At 45.7% G+C, this 19,764-nt stretch overlaps 1 protein-coding gene across 1 annotated transcript in view; it reads right to left on the bottom strand.

Moving 5' to 3' along the window:
• The window catches only part of LOC147424730 (putative glutamate carboxypeptidase LAMP1), a 40,829-nt gene that overhangs the window by 3,526 nt on the left and 17,539 nt on the right, over nt 1-19,764 (bottom strand). The window contains exons 5-11 of the mRNA XM_086500767.1: nt 3,564-3,716; nt 3,352-3,423; nt 3,157-3,244; nt 2,793-2,876; nt 1,642-1,730; nt 1,423-1,551; nt 1,209-1,340 (exon numbers count right to left, since the gene is read on the bottom strand). Of these exons, the coding sequence (XP_086356893.1) occupies nt 1,209-1,340; nt 1,423-1,551; nt 1,642-1,730; nt 2,793-2,876; nt 3,157-3,244; nt 3,352-3,423; nt 3,564-3,716 (747 nt within the window). The remainder of the gene's footprint in view (nt 1-1,208; nt 1,341-1,422; nt 1,552-1,641; nt 1,731-2,792; nt 2,877-3,156; nt 3,245-3,351; nt 3,424-3,563; nt 3,717-19,764) is intronic.

The raw sequence follows: 19,764 nt of genomic DNA, 5'->3' as shown, positions 1-19,764 counted from the left end.
ATGCCTCTATCGCTGCCCCATGCGATGTCACCGTCAGCATAGATGTGATCTCCTCCACTGTGTATACTGGCTCTGATGTGCATAAAAGTCTACGTATCTCTTCTGCATAGACTGAGTCAGTCTCTGGTGTAAAAGTATAGCGTGGATGTCTACCACCCCGTGAGGCCTGAGATGTATTGTACTCAAAGGAGACTGATAGTGTCAAAAGTGCATGATCTACTGCTATTCCAACAGGCTTGGGCCCCACTGTAAAATCCTGAATGTGAGAGATAAAGCTCGGATGTGTCAGAACATAGTCTACAGTACTGGCTCCATGTCTGTGTGGAAAACAAGTAAAACCTGTAGATGATGGGAAGGTCGGTAAGCCATTCAGTATGGCTAAACTGTGAGTAGTCGTCATCTCCCTGAGGTATCTCCCATACTCTGTATGCTCTCTGTCGTGTGAGCATCTCTCAAGCCCCATCTCCTCTGGCTCTAGTTCTTTGAGCATCTCCTCTGAGGTGTCATAGAAAACCGTCTGTGAACTGCCTGTACGGGCATTGAAATCCCCCAATAGTATGATGTCTCCATCCCTGGAGAACTCCCAAATATCATCATCAAGTACAGAGTAAGGAGATTGTCCAGAGAGTGAGAGAGAGAGATAAAAATGAAATGAAATGTAATATTAACATCTTCAAAGGCCAAAATGACCTATGAGACCAAAAGGTTACATGTGGTGAATCTGATACCAGGTGTGGGTACAAAAAGTACAAAGAACTGAAAAGAAAATGGTGGGTAGGGGTGGGGTGAAAGCTGATACAAAGGGAAATACAAAGGGTGAGCTCATACGATGGAGCTCTCTGACAGTCGAGGCATCATATACATATACATCAGTATCCGGGACGGCTCCTATGTCCCGCCAGTATGGTACGGATCCTCTATTGCAATCTGCATCGATGTTGAGAGGGCCCCCTCATCCGTGGGCGACAGGACCACCCCAACTCTATCGCCCGAGAGAGAGAGAGAGAGAGAGAGAGAGAGAGAGAGAGAGAGAGAGAGAGAGAGAGAGAGAGAGGACATCTCAGAGAAATAGAAAGAGCACATGCTTGTTATTTCAATGTCCACAGTACACGGGCTCTAAAAAGCTCTGCATAGTCCCTACCTCTCTCTCGAAAGTCAGTGTAAACAAAACATGCCTACCAGCCAAGTGTGGCAACTTGACAACTTACCAGATGCTTGTACAAATCTCCCCTGGCCAAGCCCCTGGCATCTACAAAAGCGCGCTCAGCTAGGACAAGGCGATCATTGATGATTCGCTGCCAGATCACTCCCTCTCTTGAAGATGTAGAATCCCTAAGCGACTGGCACCACCATAAAAGAAATCAAAAAGCTTACTCAGAAAATTGAACCTGATAGTGAGAACATTGTTACAAGGGGCAATACCTTTATCTCATGATGAATGAAACCTGCTGCACTGTGCATGTCAGAAATTGCTGAGAAAAGCGGTTTGACGGTTACTGCTTGAGAACAATTGCAAGTTTCAAGCTGATGATGAATACTCTCCGCGTAGACCTTCAAAAAGAAGTAACCCTTGATTCATTATGTGTTTGCATAATCAGCAGGCTGTAAAGTATTCCACAAAGACCAGTAGTTTGCAAGCACCTGAAGCTCTGTCGCATAGGCCCCATAATCAAAAGGAAGTATCTCCTCTTCGGCCAGTTCCAATGCGATCAAGCCCCAAATCTCTACAACTGAGATGACAATGGCGTTTGGTCAAATGCAAGCACTACAATGAGCTTTTTAACTTTCTTTGCAAGCATACAGTATCACTCTTTTCAAAGAAGACCATGAATGGTACTAAACGTCTTGAGTACTATTCTACATCAGATAACCCTGCTGGTTCTTCATCAAACCTCTACCACAGACGACATTACCCCTTCACACCTCTCCCTTGAATTGGTTCCTGGGAGTGTTATTCCTACTTGAAAACCCCTCCTACTATTATGCAATCTAACTGCCAATCATCCACAAAATTCCCTACCAGTATCAATTGTACCACCACACTTCCTTTTTTTGAGCAAAAAGTGGGGCTATATATATATATATATATATATATATATATATATATATATATATATATATATATATATATATATATATATATATATATATATATATATATATATATATATATATATATATATATGAAAAAAGACTCAATGACTAGAATTGCAATAACTGCAACATTGCGAATGTACAACTAAGGGCTTATAAAACCAAGATGCAATGCACAATGGAAGCATCAACTGTGTCATGTGATGGTGACCTCATAGATTAGGTCAAGCTTAGGATGCTAGCATAGGGTAGGTTCCCATATACCTAACACCATAAACAAGAGATATGGGGAAAACCCTGAAAAGATATACAATGAGATCATGGGGGAAAATCCCAAACAGTTCACAGGATACATCAAGGGGTAAAGATACTATCAGGAAGTGTTAATGAAGCTCTCTGGCTGTGAGAATCCTACACAAAAAATCTGTCAAAAATGTCCGCCTCCGGCGATGTAGCGAAACCACAATATCCTGTGCTAGGTATTTGACTTACGTATCTAGCTCAAAATCCCTTTCTATGTAAAATGGACAGAACAACAAAACCTTTTTGTTTCTACAAGCCAGGTAAACTTCTAAGTGTAGGACAAAACATAATATTACAACGTTTGCGATACCCCGATAAATTATTTTTTTTCAAGGAAAACCAAATAATATTATGCTCATCATAATTTCTCAAGTGACCACATGCAATTGACTGACTTGCCACATGCCGATGAAAGAGCGGATCTCCAAAGTTCAGCATCCAATTATAGTTATCATAAGTTGAATGATAAACAGGATAACCTGTAACCAAGAGGAGAGAACACATTCAAAATACAAAAACAGAGAGGTACTCATTTCACAAAACAGAAATCTCTTTGCATTAGTTGAACTGCGACAGACTTCCAGGACTATAAACCATGCCTCAAGCAAACTCAAACCTTGAGGAAAAAACCGCAGATTGAAATAATCACAATTTATGCAGGTCCTACGATTAGCAACACTTTTTAGGAATGAGTTGTGTCGATAAAACTGGAAAAGGACTTCCATTTGAAAGCTGAAAGAGCATTACAAAAGTACTCACCTCCTCCATAAGTAAAATCTATGGCAGAAACACCAACATGCTGCAAGAATGGAGCATAATCTGAACCTGTCCCTCCTAAACGCTCAATCTGAGCAGAAGGGTACAATTTATTGACTCATAAATCCTGTGAATAAGTAATCACCTACAGTCACCAAACAGACTAACTAAAGGAAAACCAAACGATAAGCAGCATACCAAGAATGTTGCCTCCTTTGCCTTGACCCAAGAGTCAAAAACAGTCCCGCTTAACCCAACAGGATCTTTTATCTGTAACAATTTTCCATCTGTGGTCATCCATGTAGAAAAAGTGCAAGGTACAAGTCTTATTGGTGCCACTAGGTTGTGTTAGAGCAAGCCCTGACAACCCCGACAATGAAACCACTATACTCCTCAAGAAACTGGTGTACCTTTCCTGCTATTCTTTTTAAGAGATTATCAAGTTGTGGTGTTGCTGAAGCAGAAAAGTTCTCGCCAGACACTGCCGTGTCCACGTTTATGTAGGCTACTGCTTTTGATGAGAGTAACTTTTCATTCTCTTCCACCCATTCAGTGGAGCCAATCTGAAGATAGTCAGGGTCTCTCTCTCTCTCTCTCTCTCTCTCTCTCTCTCTCTCTCTCTCTCTCTCTCTCTCTCTCAGGACGCGTGCTGACCCAAGAGAGCAAGATAAGTACGCTGGAAGACCGAGTGACGACTCAAGAGGCAGAGGTTGAGTCGCTTAAGAAAGATCTCGCCGAAGCACGATCAAGAAACACACTGGAAGAGGGCGAACTGCAACCCTCAGTAATCGAAGAAATCAACACAATCAAGGAGCAAGTACGGGCCATCAAAGAGGGAGAAGAGCAACACAAAGAAATGACGACTTCTTGGGTGGATGTTCTTACCAAAACTCAACAGAAGGTGGATGAAGCCGAGAAATGGATCAAGGTGGCCAAGAAAGGAAAAGGCAAGGAGATAACGCCCACGTCCACACCCACTATCATTAATCAAACACTAGAGGAGGAGCAAAGGAGACAGATGCGCGCTTTACATGTGAGAATTTGCGGTCTTAAAGACAAAGGCAATGTGGACGAAGAAGTAAAAGAACTCACAGCCTTGATGGGGGTTCATGAGCCAACACACACAAGGGCATGGAGAGTGGGCAACATAAAGAAAAATGAGGGCAGTAGAGAAACCTCAAAAGAAAGAGCACTCATCCTCCGTTTTCCCTCCATGGAAGCGAAGAAGTCCTTCTTGAAAAAAAGACCAACTCTTAAAGAGACTGGCATCTTTCTCGGGGATGATCTCACCCTCTCGCAGATCGCCCATATGCAGGATGTAATGCCGGAGATTAGAGCGGCAAGGGGAAAAGGCAAGATTGCCTTTTACCGAGATGGAAAAGTGGTAATACTAGAGCGCCGCTCCACATGACGGTGCGAGACTTATGGGACCACACTCAAAGTGGCTGCCTGGAACTGTAATGGATCTATGCGTCTTGATGTAGGTGCTTTTGAGGATAGCTTTACTGGAAGAGACATCATCTTTTACTCTGAGACACACCAGGCCCCTGGGCAATCCATGCCTCACATCAGTGGATACACGTGGGAGACTGCTTACAGACAGGAGACACGCTCAGAGCACAGAGAGCGGGGCTCGGGGGGAGTGGCAGTATTATTTAGAGAGGATCTACAGCCATTGATACATATAGCCCGCAGGGATGAGCAGGCTAGGTACATGTGGGTGAGATTGAAAGCAGAGACAGGCAGATATCTCTACCTAGCAATTTGCTACTTTCCCCCGAGTACGTCAGTTTATGCATCACCAAGAGGACAGTCCCCTTTCTCTATTTTAGATGATGACATATGGGAGTTCTCTAGGGATGGTGACATTATCATACTAGGGGACTTCAATGCTAGGACTGCCCATCACCAGGCAGTGTTTTATGATACTTCAGAGGAGATGCTAAGAGAGCTAGATGTCAGGGAGACGGGCCTGTCCAGACTATCACACGATGTGGAATATACTGAATATGGGCGACATCTGATAGACATGGGCACTGCACATGGATTGGCCATCTTGAACGGCCTACACAGATTTCCTGCTGCGGGAGGTTTTACATGCTTCCCACACAGGCATGGAGCCAGCACAGTGGACTATGTCATGGCACAGCCGAATCACATCTCTAGTATCCAGGATCTCACAGTTGGGCCCAGACCAGTCGGGGTAGCAGTAGATCATGCTCTGGTGTCGATGACCATCTCTTTCTAGTTCAGTGTAGCACACAGGCCACGGGTAGCAGCCCCTACTCGCTACACATTCACACGGGAGACGGATTTTGTATACATGGACGGGATCTATAGACGCCTATGCACTGAGGACCTGGGGCGACCTCTGGAGGAGCTAACTACTATACTGACACGGACATTACATGCAGCAGCAGAAGCATACCCACACACCCAGCCTGAGCAGAGCCGCCGATCAGGAAGCATGCCTCAGAACAGCTGGTACGATGAGGAGTGCCGCCAGACTAGAGCCAAACTTCAGAGGGAGGTGCTTTTGGGGGATGTCACTCACAGACAGTCACAGATTGACTTCTAACGCCTGGTACGGCGGAAGAAGAGAGCTTTTTTGGCTCGACTCGAGCAAGATCTATATCAGCTATTCTTGAGTCAAGACTCGCGTGAGGCGTGGCAGCTCTTTCATGAGCAGTCCCCCCCCCCCCTGCTATTTCCTCCACAGAGACCTGGGGTCAGTACGCATCATCCTTGTACACAGTACCTAGACAGCCGCCCCTCCCCAACCCCCCCGACCCATGCCCACACACATGTGCTTTTTTCACCACTGAGATGGTGAAGAAAGCCATTGACAGGATGAGGACTGGGAGAGCATATGATCATGATGGCTAAGTCGCTGAGCATTTCATGCATGCCAAAGACCTACTAGCAGATCTTCTAGCAGTTATGTTTAACAGTGCCATGTGTGAGGGCCTACCGGACACTTGGAGCCTATCTACGATCGTACCTATCTTCAAGGCAGGAGACCCCATGGAGCCTGGGAATTATCGCACTATTATGATTGGGCACACACTGGCACGGTTGTATGCATCCATTCTTGAGCAGCAGCTGAGTAGATGGGCAGAGAGGGAAGGAATGCGTGCAACTGGGCAGGCAAGGTTCACGAGAGGCTTCTCTACTCTGGACCATATCTTGACACTCAGGGCCATCATCGAGGAAGGCAGATCTCATGGGAGACGGATCTATTGTAGCTTTGTGGACTTCCGCAAAGCTTTTGACACAGTACCCAGAGCTAGATTGATGCGCAGATTACAAGAAATGGGAGTACCCACAGAGCTCATTTGGGGGATCATGGCATTGTACAGATCAGTAGTAGGGCATGTACGCACCCCGGAGGGACTTTCTACACCGGTTCACTCCACTATTGGGGTGAAGCAGGGCTGCCCGCTCTCTCCTACTCTTTTCGGTATGTATGTGGATGAGGTTTCTGACTACATTTGTCACGATTGTGACTATGTTAACAGCAATACATCTACTCCTAGTTGCAAATACGCGAAGTGCCATGCCAAGGAGGACCCCTGTGCTTGGATGGTCACACCCCTTCGCCCAAGAGACGTGCCTCTTCGCCAAAAGCCACACTCCTTCGACGATTGGTCACACCCCTTCGCTCTACGGGTGCGACTCTTCGCCCAATGGTTGTAGCTCTTCGCCGAAAGGATGTGTCTTTACGTCTAAAGTCATGTCTCTTTACCAAGAGACGTGTCTTTTCATTTATGTCTCTTCGTCTCCTATATAAGGAGCCTAGTGTACTCAGTTTTCAACAAGTCATCAATCAATCAAACACAGAGTCTTCTAAGTTTTGTTCTAAGTTCAGTTTCAGTTTCTGAAGTCCTAATCATGAGTTTGAGTACTTAATTAAGGATTAGTACCTAGAATCCTTACAATGGTATCAGAGCAAAAAAAAATTCCCGGGACCCGAAGGTTGTGAGCCTCTCACCCTTGCCACTACCCTCTCCCCCCCTTCCCGGAGTTGCATGGAAGCAGAAGAAAGATGGAATTCAACTTCTTCGTTGATGGTATGAGGTAACATGAATTTATATGTTCCAATTACATAAAATAAAAGACAGAAGAGCTATGTGTGTGTGTGCGGCGTACCCGAAAAGCTCGCACCCCTTCGTCGGATTACACCTCTTCGCGCCTGTGTGTTCGCACACTTTCCTGTGAAAGGACATGGCCTTGGCAGACAAGTACCTCCTCGCATTCACACTCCTTCATGTGAAAGGATGTGCCTCTTGATGCTGGACTGCTGAATCAGTGGGCTGAATTGTGCCTTTTTCCTTGGCTAAGAAGGTGGTACTCGTGCCTTTCCTTCTTGCGCACACCCCTTCTCCAGGCACCCCTTGGCGCACCCTCTTTCATGTTGAAACGCTGAAACGCTGCCATGCTAAAACGCTGGCTGAAACACATGCGCTGGCTGAGATTTTACGCTTGGCTGAAATTCTACGCTGGGTCTTTGTTTTACGCTAGCAGCAGCCCTTCTAAGTTGGAGAACTTAACATATTAAAATACTAAGTGGCCTACCCTAAATTATCAACAATGTGAAACACCCTTTTAAGTGCCCCTCTTAAACAAATTCAACTTACGTAATAATAAAAGTACATGCTAGAGAGCATCACCAGATTGCACCACGCTGCCCCAAATTTACCAAATTTGAACATTGCCCCTCTCTTCCCTCCAGCGTTGCCCCTGGTCTCTCTCCTCACCAAGTACAAACCAGAACCATGGCAGACGATCACACCTAGTCTTTTCCGTATTTCTCGTACATAGACGAGGTTCCTGAAGAACTCTTGCCGGAAAATCCCGCTCATGTACATGACGCGATCATAATTGCGGATTCCCCGACTCAAAAGCTGAAACCCGTTCCAAACGCAGTTTCCGCTCCCGAAGTATCAGTTCTTAAGCTTATTTCGGAGAAACAGTTACTTTCATTGAACGGTCGGCATGGCCGAATCACAAGATGGCGACGATAATATTTTACCCGAGAACCCGATAGCAATTTTCAAAAAGCAGATGACAGCAATTTCATCAAGCCTCGCATCAATTCACACTCGCTTGGATCTGATGCAAATACAAACCTCTTCTCAGAGTCACCCAACAGCTTCTCGGACAATACATGCATCTTCTTCCGACGCTTCAGTGGTCGACCAGGAAGAACCACTCAAACAAAAGCCTTCGGAACTCAAATTTTCTCACCCAGAGCATGGTTTCTCAAAGACAACTAGACACAAAGTACCTTCGTGCGAGCAAGAAAAGACTCAGCATGAATATTCTTGGAAATGCTACAATTCTAAGCAATCAACGTCTTATTGGAATCATCAGCAACAAAAGCAGCAATATGAAGCTTCCAACAGATCATCAGCAATATCAAGATGGGCTTACTTAGTGGCACATATATCCGACCCTAGTCAAGTACTCGGTCATGAACACTGCGACGCTGGACAAGTTCCCCCTCGCGAGCCATGCCCTACATTTAAGTCTTTCTTATCTAATGGTGGTAAAGTTGAAGATTTACTGATCCTTTCCTTGTGCAAGAGGATCCTTCAGAGGTCTAAGAGGCAACAACTCCCTCGACCTCCCCCTTCTCAATTGGAAGCCTTAATACCCGCTGAGAAAGCTGAAGATTCAAAAGATTTCGATTCTTGTGTGACAACGGACAAGCATATAAACCCTTCTTTGGCCGTGATTCAGGCAGGAAAATTCGCCTCGTCACTGCCCTTGCAGAATAAAGTCTTTGTCTCTAAACAGATACCAGATGTTATGGTGCATGATAATTCTTCAAACTTGAAGACTACAGTCCTTACCTTCAGCGGTGCAAAGGATAAAGCAGATACAGACTCTTGCAACACGACTTTAGTCGCTCAAAATGAATCTTTGGACACAACTGTTCCAGTGATAAACCTTTACAGATGGATCTATCTTCGAACACTACTCTGTCCAGTCTACGACATCCCTTCGGGAGGATTTTACTGTTCCAGACAAACCAATGGAGTACCTTACAGATTTCCAACCAGTGGTCATCACTCAAGCCAGTTTATCAATAATTTCACTCGAAGCAAATACGGATTCAATCTTTTCTTGGACAAAGCTTGAAGTTAGAAAAGACTTTGACAAAGACACTTATCAAGTTGCAGATATGATCAGTTTTCAGTTTGGCAAAATAGTCATGGTCAATAATAGTGCCATGACGTGGGACTTAGCAGAAAGAGCTTTGGATGCAGAAGCGCAACAACAATACATTTCCTTCTCCCGGAGTTTCTACAACTACCCTGGGTTTTATTTAAAGAGGGAGGGAATGTCACAATTGTGGCTATGTTAACAGCAATACATCTACTCCTAGTTGCAAATACGCGAAGTGCCATGCCAAGGAGGACCCCTGCGCTTGGATGGTCACACCCCTTCGCCCAAGAGACGTGCCTCTTCACCAAAAGCCACACTCCTTCGATGATTGGTCACACCCCTTCGCTCTACGGGTGCGACTCTTCGCCCAATGGTTGCAGCTCTTCGCGGAAAGGATGTGTCTTTACGTCTAAAGTCATGTCTCTTTACCAAGAGACGTGTCTTTTCATTTATGTCTCTTCGTCTCCTATATAAGGAGCCTATTGTACTCAGTTTTCAACAAGTCATCAATCAATCAAACACAGAGTCTTCTAAGTTTTGTTCTAAGTTCAGTTTCAGTTTCTTAAGTCTTAATCATGAGTTTAAGTACTTAATTAAGGATTAGTACCTAGAATCCTTACAACATTGACAACGATGGGAATAAAGGTGCACAGCTGGAAGGGACATGGATTCCACTTTTGTTATATGCTGATGATAATTGTGTTAATCTCCGAATCCCCAAAGGGAATGCAACGTCAACTGGATACTCTGCATACGTTTGCCCACGAAAGTGGTTTGTCTGTCAACCTTGGTAAAACCAAGGTTATGGTGTTTAATACCACCCCACAGTGAATCACGAGGTCAGCACCTACATTCACATGCGGCCAGGAGACTGTGGAGTACACAGACGCTTACACTTACCTTGGAGTGGTTTTTAGCGGACCTACATTCTCACTCAGAAGAGCAGCAGAGACCAGACTGACTAGAGCCCACGCAGGAGCAGGGTAGATTGGAGAGGATGTGTTCGCAGGTTCGGTTTCAGGAGCCCTGGACGAAGCTCTGGCTCTTTGACACCTTGGTGGCTTCAGCATTGCTCTATGGGGCTGAGATATGAGGACCTTCTTTAGATCACCACGGGAGGCCGGGTCGCACAGACGGATAAGGGAACATGGAGAAACCTCTCGTCTCTATGATCTCGCAGCTCATTAGAGCCAAGGCATCAGTACCACGGGCCATTATCCAAGCAGAGCTAGCGGCCCCCCCACTAGTGGTGGAGGCGCTCACCAGATCAGGCTCCTTCATAAACCGCACATGGGAACTTCCCAGAGACAGATATGCTCGCATAGCACTTGAGTCCTCTCGATAGTTAGCCATACAAGGAGATACAACATGCTGGTATGGGGAGATGACATCATGGTTTCAGGCGCATGGGTTCAGCATAGGCAGGCTGCCACCATTCCAGTACTCATTGGATACACCATCTCTCATTCTTACACGGTCGGAGATCACCAAGCTCATCCGCCAAGACCTGACCCAGCTAGACACCAGGAGGACATGGATACAACCAGCACAAGAATTGTGCACAAAGATGGCTTTCTACAGAGACCACCTTCTCCAGCTTACAGAAGATGGTTTTGTGACGAGACCAAGATACATGGATACCCACTTGTCTCATGGGATACGATGTGCTATTGGCCAATTATGCACATCGTCTCACCAACTGCGGATTGAAACTGGGAGATACAGCAGAGTACCAGCAGAGGCCAGGACATGCCCCTTGTGTGACATGGAACCTGAGACAGAGCTGCATTATACATGCCGCTGCCCCATCTACTACGAGATACGAGGCCGCTTCCATTGCTTGTTCAGAGAGGGTTTTGGACCACTCTCAAGAGTAATGGGATATGAAGATCAGAGATGCCTAGGTTTGTTCTTGCTCAAGCTGCACAGACACAGAGAGAGCCTGATGAATGGCGAGGCTAGCCAGTCTCAAAGACGGATCACAGACTTCTTCAGAGCAGACATGGGACAGCCGCAAGAGCCACTCCCACAGCAAAGCTCCCCCTCGTCTCACACCAGAGGCACACTGATCGACCGAGCGATTGAACTGGGGAAATCCAGGCGCCCACGACTGCGAAGGACTACACAGCACTGACGGAGGCTACGTCAAAAGATTCGGAGCACGTTGGCCAAGCATGCACGACGCCCAGTCAGACTACTAACCATGGAGGAAATTGATGAGATTCGCCAACGACCGATGCTAGATTTTTTGTGATTCAGCTATCCCAACAAGCCGCCCATTTTTGCTTAGTTTTTTGCTTAGCTCACATCGACCAATCTAGGATCCCATAGTATATATCTTTGTTTTGTACTGTTATTAGGTTATTTCATTACTCTGACTTTGTATCAGATCCACCACCTTGTAACTTTCTGGTCTCATAGGTCACTATGGCCTTTTGAAGACATTAATATAACATTTCATTTCTCTCTCTCTCTCTCTCTCTCTCTCTCTCTCTCTCTCTCTCTCTCTCTCTCTCTCTCTCTCTCTCTCTCTCTCTCTCTCTCTCTCTCTCTCTCTCTCTCTCTCTCTCTCTCTCTGTATGTGTGTGTATGTATGTATGTATATATATATATATATATACTCTCTCTCTCTCTCTCTCTCTCTCTCTCTCTCTCTCTCTCTCTCTCTCTCTCTCTCTCTCTCTCTCTCTCTCTCTCTCTCTCTCTCTGTATGTGTGTGTATGTATGTATGTATATATATATATATATATACTCTCTCTCTCTCTCTCTCTCTCTCTCTCTCTCTCTCTCTCTCTCTCTCTCTCTCTCTCTCTCTCTCTCTCTCTCTCTCTCTCTCTCTCTCTCTCTCTCTCTCTCTCTCTCTCTCTCTCTCTCTCTCTCTCTATGTATGTGTGTGTATGTATGTATGTATGTATATATATATATATATATATATATATATATATATATATATATATATATATATATATATAGGGCCACACTAAAGATTGTAGCCTAGAATTGTAATGGGTCATTTCGCCTTAATGTAGGGGCATTTATGAACAGCTTTACAGGGAGAGATGGGGAAGGCACCATGTGCCAATGGAAAAGAACAGACTAAACAAACTTTAAGCGCTTATCAAATAAAACTGAAAACTGAAAGAGATGCACGACATGAGACGGAGTGGCAGAGTTCCATCCCAAGAGAGCACTAGCCCCAAACCCTCACGCACCTTTCGGTATTTCTTTATATTGCTTCCAATCATTACATCACCTGTGGCTCTGCTCTGCACCTACATGCGGTAGAGTGCAAGAGAAGAAGCCCAAAACTTGTATTTAAAGGCCCTTGGGCTCTCTCTAAAAGCAGTACATGAAAGGCACTAACTTTAAAAGCATCTGGCCTCAAAAAGCTCAGCACCAATTCTGCCAAAATCAGCCAGTGCTGCTCACGGAAATCCACACAAGGTGCCACATGGCATTGTAAGCACATCCGGGAGTAGTCAGTACGGCCTGTCAGCGCGAAACCGAGGACTGTCGTACAATCATGCCACGTCATCAGTTTGTTACGCAAACCTCTGGATGTAGGTCCTGCGTTATTTTATTCCTAGTCACTTGGGCCCCATCGAACGGGATCCAATAGTTGGCGGGAACTCTTCTTTAAAGATTAGGCCACTCAGCAAGACTTCATAAGTTGGTAAAACTTCTTTGTGCTGTTGCTTCTTCTGTTCCTTCTTCTCTTAGGGTTTAGGCCCCTCAGCCAAGATCTGTAGGTCAGCTAGGGTTGGATCTGAAAAACCCCAACCCGCCGGGTCTTCAATGGCTTCACACGTCAGCAGTTTGTGACATCCCCCCTTCTTGAAAGAAGAGTAATCGTTCGCGATAATATATCAGCAAAACAACTCAAGTTGGCTCGAAAATTTCCGAGGGACAATCAGTTTTCTCATTCCAAATCGGTGCTCTTGACATTCTAGCGTAGTAGAATTGGCTAGAGCTGACCTGAATATGAGAGAGAGAGAGAGAGAGAGAGAGAGAGAGAGAGAGAGAGAGAGAGAGAGAGAGAGAGAGAGAGAGAGAGAGAGAGAAATGAAATGAAATGAAATGTAATGTTAACGTCTTCAAAAGGCCAAAATGACCTATGAAACCAAAAGCATACCAAAAAGACCTATGAGACCAAAAGGTTACATGTGGTGAATCTAATACTAGGTCTGGGTACAAAAAGTACAAAGAACTGGAAAGAAAATAGTGGGTAGGGGTGGGGTGAAAGTTGATACAAGGGGAATACAAAGGGGGGGATGAGCTGATACAATGGAGCTCTCTGACAGTCGAGGCTTCATATACATAGACATCAGTATCCAAAAGGCTATAGAGATTCAATGTCCTCCAAGGTAGGCACTCTGTCGGGACGGCTCCTATGTCGCGCCAGTATCGTATGCATCCTCTATCGCAATCTGTGTCGATGTCAAGAGGGCCCCCTCATCTGTGGGCGACACGACCGCCCCAACTCTATCGCCCAATCAAGCAATATGCCTCTGGTGTTGTTATGCTGTTGGGGCTGCTCGAACTCCTCTGTCTATGACTAAAAGAAATCTGTAATCTTCCGCTGTTGTTGGATCTCTCTCATTGTGCCCCTCTTCAAGAGGTCCTCTCTGTGTTTGCGAATCTCCAGTAAGTATAATCCAAGGCATCACTGATCCTGGTATCTCATGACTCTAGAAAGTGGCCCAAAACCCTCTCTAAATAGACAGTGAAAGCGGCCTCGTATCTCATAGTATATTGGGCAGTGACATATGTAATGTAGCTCTGTCTCTGGCTCTATCTGGCAAACCTGACAAATCCTGGACTCAGTAGGTACTCCTCTAAATCTGCATGTCTCAATCTCTAATTGATGTGAGGATGTGCGTATCTGATATCTGACCAATAGCACATCGTATCCCGTGGGATAGATGAGTGTCCATGTATCCTGGTCTAATCACCAAACCATCCTCCGTGAGTTGGACAAGATGCTCTCTATAGAAAGTCATCTTCGTACCTAGCTCATGTGTAGGTTGTATCCATGTCCTCTTCGTATCCAGTTAATCAACTCCTGTCTGATGAGCCTGGTAATCTCTGCCCTAGTGAGGGAGATGGAGGGTGCATCCAGAGAGTACTGAAATGAGGGTAGCCGATCCATACTAAAGCCATGTAATTGAAACCAAGATGCCATCTCTGCATACCTGCAATGCCAGCTGTCGCGAAGACTCTAGTGCTTATCGAGCATATCTGTCTCTAGGGAGAGCCCAAGTCCTATGCATAAATGAAATTGCTGGAGTGAGTGCCTCCACTACCAATGGAGGAGCAGCGAGCTCCGCCCTAACAATGTCATGTGGTACTGAGGCCTTGGTCATAATCATCCGAGAAATCATAGACACCAAGGGCTTCTCCATACATCTCCATCCATCAGTACTGCCAGCTCTCTATGGTGATCAACTAAGGGGCCCCATATCTCCACTCCGTACAGCATGGCCGAAGTGACCAAAGTGTCAAAGAGCCAAAGCTTTGTCCGAGGTTCCTGGAACTGAACCTACGAACATATCCTCTCAAGTCTCCCCAATGCTGCATAGTCTCTAGTCAATCGCTGTCTACTGCACGCCTCAAGGAAAATACTGGACCACTGAAAACCGCCCCAAGATAAGTGTATGTATCTGCATACTCCACAGTCTCTCGACCATATGTAAAAGTGGGGGCGAACCTTCTTACCCACTGCGCCATGGTGTTAAACACCATTACCTTGGTCTTACCAAGGTTCACAGACAATCCACTATCCCGTGCCAATCCATGCAATGCATCCAAATGACGCTGCATCCCCTTTGGAGAATCGAAGATCAGCACAATATCATCAGCATATAATAGCAACGGAATCCATGTCCCTGCAAGCTGGGCACCTCTATCACCCTGTGTGTACATAACCTGAAAACTCATCTACATATATCCCAAAGAGAGTCGAAGATAGGGGACAAACCTGCTTCACCCCAATGGTGGAGTGAACCATGTCGAACATGCCCTGAGTAGTGCATACTTGTCCTACCACTGTCCTGTATAAAGCTAAGATCCCCCATATCAGCTCTGTGGGCACCCGCATGTCCTGCAATCTGCGTATGAGTCTGGCTCGTGGCACTGTATCAAAGGCTTTGCGGAAATCCACAAAGCTACAATATATCCTCCTGCCATGGTGTCTACCCTCCTCAATAATGGCTCTAAGTGTCAAAATCTGGTCAAGAGTGGAGAAACCTCTCCTGAACCTTGCCTATCCTACTGCCCGTATGCCCTCTCTCTCTGCCATCCACGCAGCTCATGCTCAAGAGTTGATGCATATAGCCTAGCCAGAGTGTGACCAACCATGATGGTTCGGTAATTCTCGGGAAGCATAGGATCTCCCAACTTGAAGATAGGCACAATAGTGGACATACTCCAAGTCTTAGGGAAACCCTCATACATGGCTCTATTAAACATCATAGCAAGAGGCTCTGCAAGCATATCTCTAGCATGGATAAAGTGCTCTGCTACCAGACCGAGAGAGAGAGTGACCATACCGGTTGCTCACATGGCATCCACAAAACGAGCCGCGTTTTGTGGATTGATGTGCAATATGGATGGGCTGTTTTTTCGACCACCCAATTATGCAAGACGGTTACTTTATGAGTTTTTGAGCGCAGTTTTTTAGCAATATTGCTTTCGAGACGCTTTGTTATTAGCGATGTTGCTTTTGGGCCGTGATGCCTTCAAGTACGAACCTTGTGAGCCCACTCTAAGAGATCAAAGCATTGTTGCATGGTTGCAAAGTGACTCCCCGGCAATTGAGCTATGTGACTTATTAATATGAAAGTACTGAAAGGGGTGCCTGACTCAATGGCCAATACATTTGGGAGTGAGTCCACCACTCCTCTTTCTAAAGTGCAAGTGTTAACAGTTTCTGTGACGGGTTTTAGGGTTAGGGTTTTTGCAGCGAGGTCATTTGGCGTATACGTCCGTTGGCCAGTCACAAATTCACTCTCTCTAGAGAGATGATCCGTGCCAAGCTCTTGGTCAAAGCCAAAATCCATTGTGCCGTGAACAAATGTGGTGTTGCATCTATGATCATTTGTGTGGCACTAGGACATTTGGGTGACCTTTGGGTCTAGGGCTAACTTGATTGTTTTGCAGATTCGGCCAAGGGGCCTAAAACCTAGAAAAGAAGAAGGAATTAAAAGATTAATACTTATGGGACTCACAACTTATGGGACCGAGCCGAGAGGAAGGATTAAAGATACAAACACTCAGAGAATCATGAACCAAAGGACCACCAAAAGATAAGCCAGAAAGTTACAGAGCAACAGCCGAGCGCAAAAAAGGAAAGATGAAAGCGGGACTGGTACCACATTGCGTGGGGACCGACCCGAATCAAATGAACGAAAGCACAAAACTTTGTCACGCATGGGGCAAAGTGAAATCACGAAGCCCTCATTTTTTTTGATGGAGGAGTCAAGGCCAACTTCATTGGCAGCTCGACTTGGAATTACGCTCAATAGGCTAAGGCCACAGGCGGAGGCAGTTCTAGTGGCACCGGGACGGGATGTTGCCATTACACCTGTCATTGGCAACTTAGTTTGCATTGTCAGGGGTATTTAGGGCACGAGGACTTTTATATCATGCCTTTGGAAGGGTGTGATGTCCTCCTAGGAATCCCTTGGTACCACAAGAACAACGCCGTGGTTGACCATCGGGCTAAGAAAGCGACTTTGACGAATGAGAAGGGCAAAGAGATTGTACTTGATGGAAAAAAAAAATGAAAGGTCGAATATGTTTGACCTCAAAAAGGAATGACAAGATTTTCTGCAAGCAGAGGCTACTGTTTCTCTGAGGGTGTACCAGGCAAGTTGCCTCCTTCACATCCTGAAAGATCACATGATTGATTCCTGGTAGTACACCATCAAACTGGCCACCTTACAGAGTTAGCCGAGGCCAAAATAAAGAAACAATGAACCGAAATAGATTTCCACATTACGAGGATCGATGATATACTCGACAGACTTTAGGGTTCTACTTGCCAATTGATATGAAGAGTGATTATCATCAAAACTGAATTGCTCCTGGAGACATCTACAAGACAGCTTTCAGGACAACTTTTGGGATTTTTAGAGAGTTTTTTAGGCACTGCGGAAGCATAAATTGGTTATAAATGCGAAAAAGAGCGTCTCAGCAGTAGGGATAAATATGGACACTGCCAAAATTGAAACTATTCGTTATTGGCCTGATTTGAAGAATGTTCATGAGGTTCGGAGCTTATCTTGCTTGTGCTCATATTATAAGCCAAGGGTCTCAAGGCATGTCTTCAAAGTTCAATCTCCCTCAAGCCTCAAGGGCCGAGGCAAGAGCTTGAAGTTTCAACTTTCCTCAAGCCTTCAAGCCTCAAGGCTCACTCTCGAGTCTCCACCTCTTCATCAAGCCAAGGCACTCTCTCTCCCCCCCTTGGGCCTCAAGGCTCAAGCTTGAGGCTTGCCGCTCCACTTCTCCCTCAAGCTCCACCTCTCCATCTCTCTCAAGTCTCGAGTTATGATTCAATCATTCATCACCTCTCTCCCTCTCCCTTGGGCCTCAAGGCTTTAGGCCTCAAGGTTCAAGCTTGAGAGTCAGCACTCCACCTCTCCCTCACTCTCCACCGCTCCATCATCCCCTCTCTCTCTCTCTCTCTCTCTCTCTCTCTCTCTCTCTCTCTCTCTCTCTCTCTCTCTCTCTCTCTCTCTCTCTCTCTCTCTCTTCTTTCCTCTCTCGAGTTTCATCACTTATGGCACAAGCTTCCGCATCAAGTGAACGTGACCCCTTGGGTGCCAAGAAGAAGAAGGACAAAGCATCATGGTGGGATGAAGTGCATTCCCGAGTGTTGGGAAAGTCCGATGGTGCACGTGCATGGAAGTGCAAAGTATGCGGCTTCGAACGGCAATCCGGCACAACCAAAGTCCGTGCTCACCTCCTTAAGCTAGAGGGACAACAAGTAGCAATATGCAAGGCAGTCAACGAGCAATTGTTGAAAGTATTTGAAGCCAAGGATGCCGCCATCAAAGCCAACAAAGAAGAGAAAGAAGCGGCAAGGCCTAAGCGTCCTGCAATCGTGTCACGTGACACATCCAACCCTATGTGTCCGTGGACAAGCTACAGCATGATCAGGGTTCAGTATGTCTAGTCAGACTAGATTTAGAAGTGATCTGGCACTTTTGTGAGTCTGTTCGCAGACCGCGCATGCCCAGTCACTTAGTGTAGATGCATATCCTCTGGTTGCACATAGCATGATCATAAGCATTCCCACCAAGATCCATCAGAATCCTTCAGGGGAATTTTCCAGTGCATTTAGCCTATTTTACCTATTTTTTGACATTTTTCACTTATTATTTTTAAGTGACTTTTGTTGGAAAGTAGGTAGGGCAAATTGAGTAAGTTTGTATATAAGCAAACCTAGACTAGCACTATTTGGCAGAAGAGGCAACAGGAGCCAAGCTCAACAGGCAACTTCTCAAGCAAGACCTTGGCGGTTCTCCCCTCCAAGCAAAACTCAACACCTAGCGATTTGCATCATCGGCATCATCTGCATCAACCTAGCGTTTTCATCATAAAGACCTTCACCGCAAGAAGTCCCAGCACACCTAGCGTTTTTGGAGATCCTGACCTAGCGTTTTCAGCAGATGAAACCTCAGCCATGCAGCGTTTTTCAGCCATAAAGAACCTGCAGATTCAGCCAAAGATCATCAGTTTCCAACCCTACAGTAGATGCAGTTTTTCAGCCCTAAAGACCAGCAAAATCAGCGTTTTCCTTAGCGTTTTTGGCATAGCGTTTTTGGACAGCAAATAAAAGATTGCAGATTTCAGCCCTTAGGTCGGTCTCGCCGTCATCGTCGTCATCGCCGACATAGCCTAGACTTGCATCAGTCTCATGCATACAGTTTGTACCCGTTTGTGCAATCATAAGTAGACCACTCTCGCCGACGAGAGTGAAGCCTTTGGAGGAGGGTTTTACAACGTCTCTGGTGTCGTATCTCTCTTCTCTCTCTATCTCTCAATCTCATACACTTGCATGCACAGTGTCCATTCACTTTGTTTGTGATCATAGCATTCTCTCTTTAAGAACGGAAGGCTCTCCCTTCCATAAGAACAGAAGGAACCTTGAGCACAGTTCGGAGCACTCATCTTGAGCAAAGCGCAAACATTCATTCCGTTGCACCTTACATTGGTATCAGAGCTTTGGCAGTGTTCTGTATCACTCAAGGAGAGAACCACAAGAATCACAAGAATTTTTTTTGCTTGTTGCTGTCGCACGAACCCAAATTCCCTTGGGCGTGTCGATTCCTAATTGTGTTTTTGAAGAGTGACAGGAATCCCAGGAAAGAAGGGCTTGTCCAGCTTCCCCTTGTGCCTCTTTTCACTCATTGAGAGCGGACCGTGCACTTAGCGGCC

This window comes from Adiantum capillus-veneris, chromosome 25, assembly GCF_014529385.1.
Source record: "Adiantum capillus-veneris isolate H3 chromosome 25, ASM1452938v2, whole genome shotgun sequence".
Taxonomy (NCBI): Eukaryota; Viridiplantae; Streptophyta; class Polypodiopsida; order Polypodiales; family Pteridaceae; genus Adiantum; species Adiantum capillus-veneris.
The sequence above is the reverse complement of the archived record's forward strand: the minus strand, read 5'-3'. Positions and strand labels throughout refer to the sequence as shown.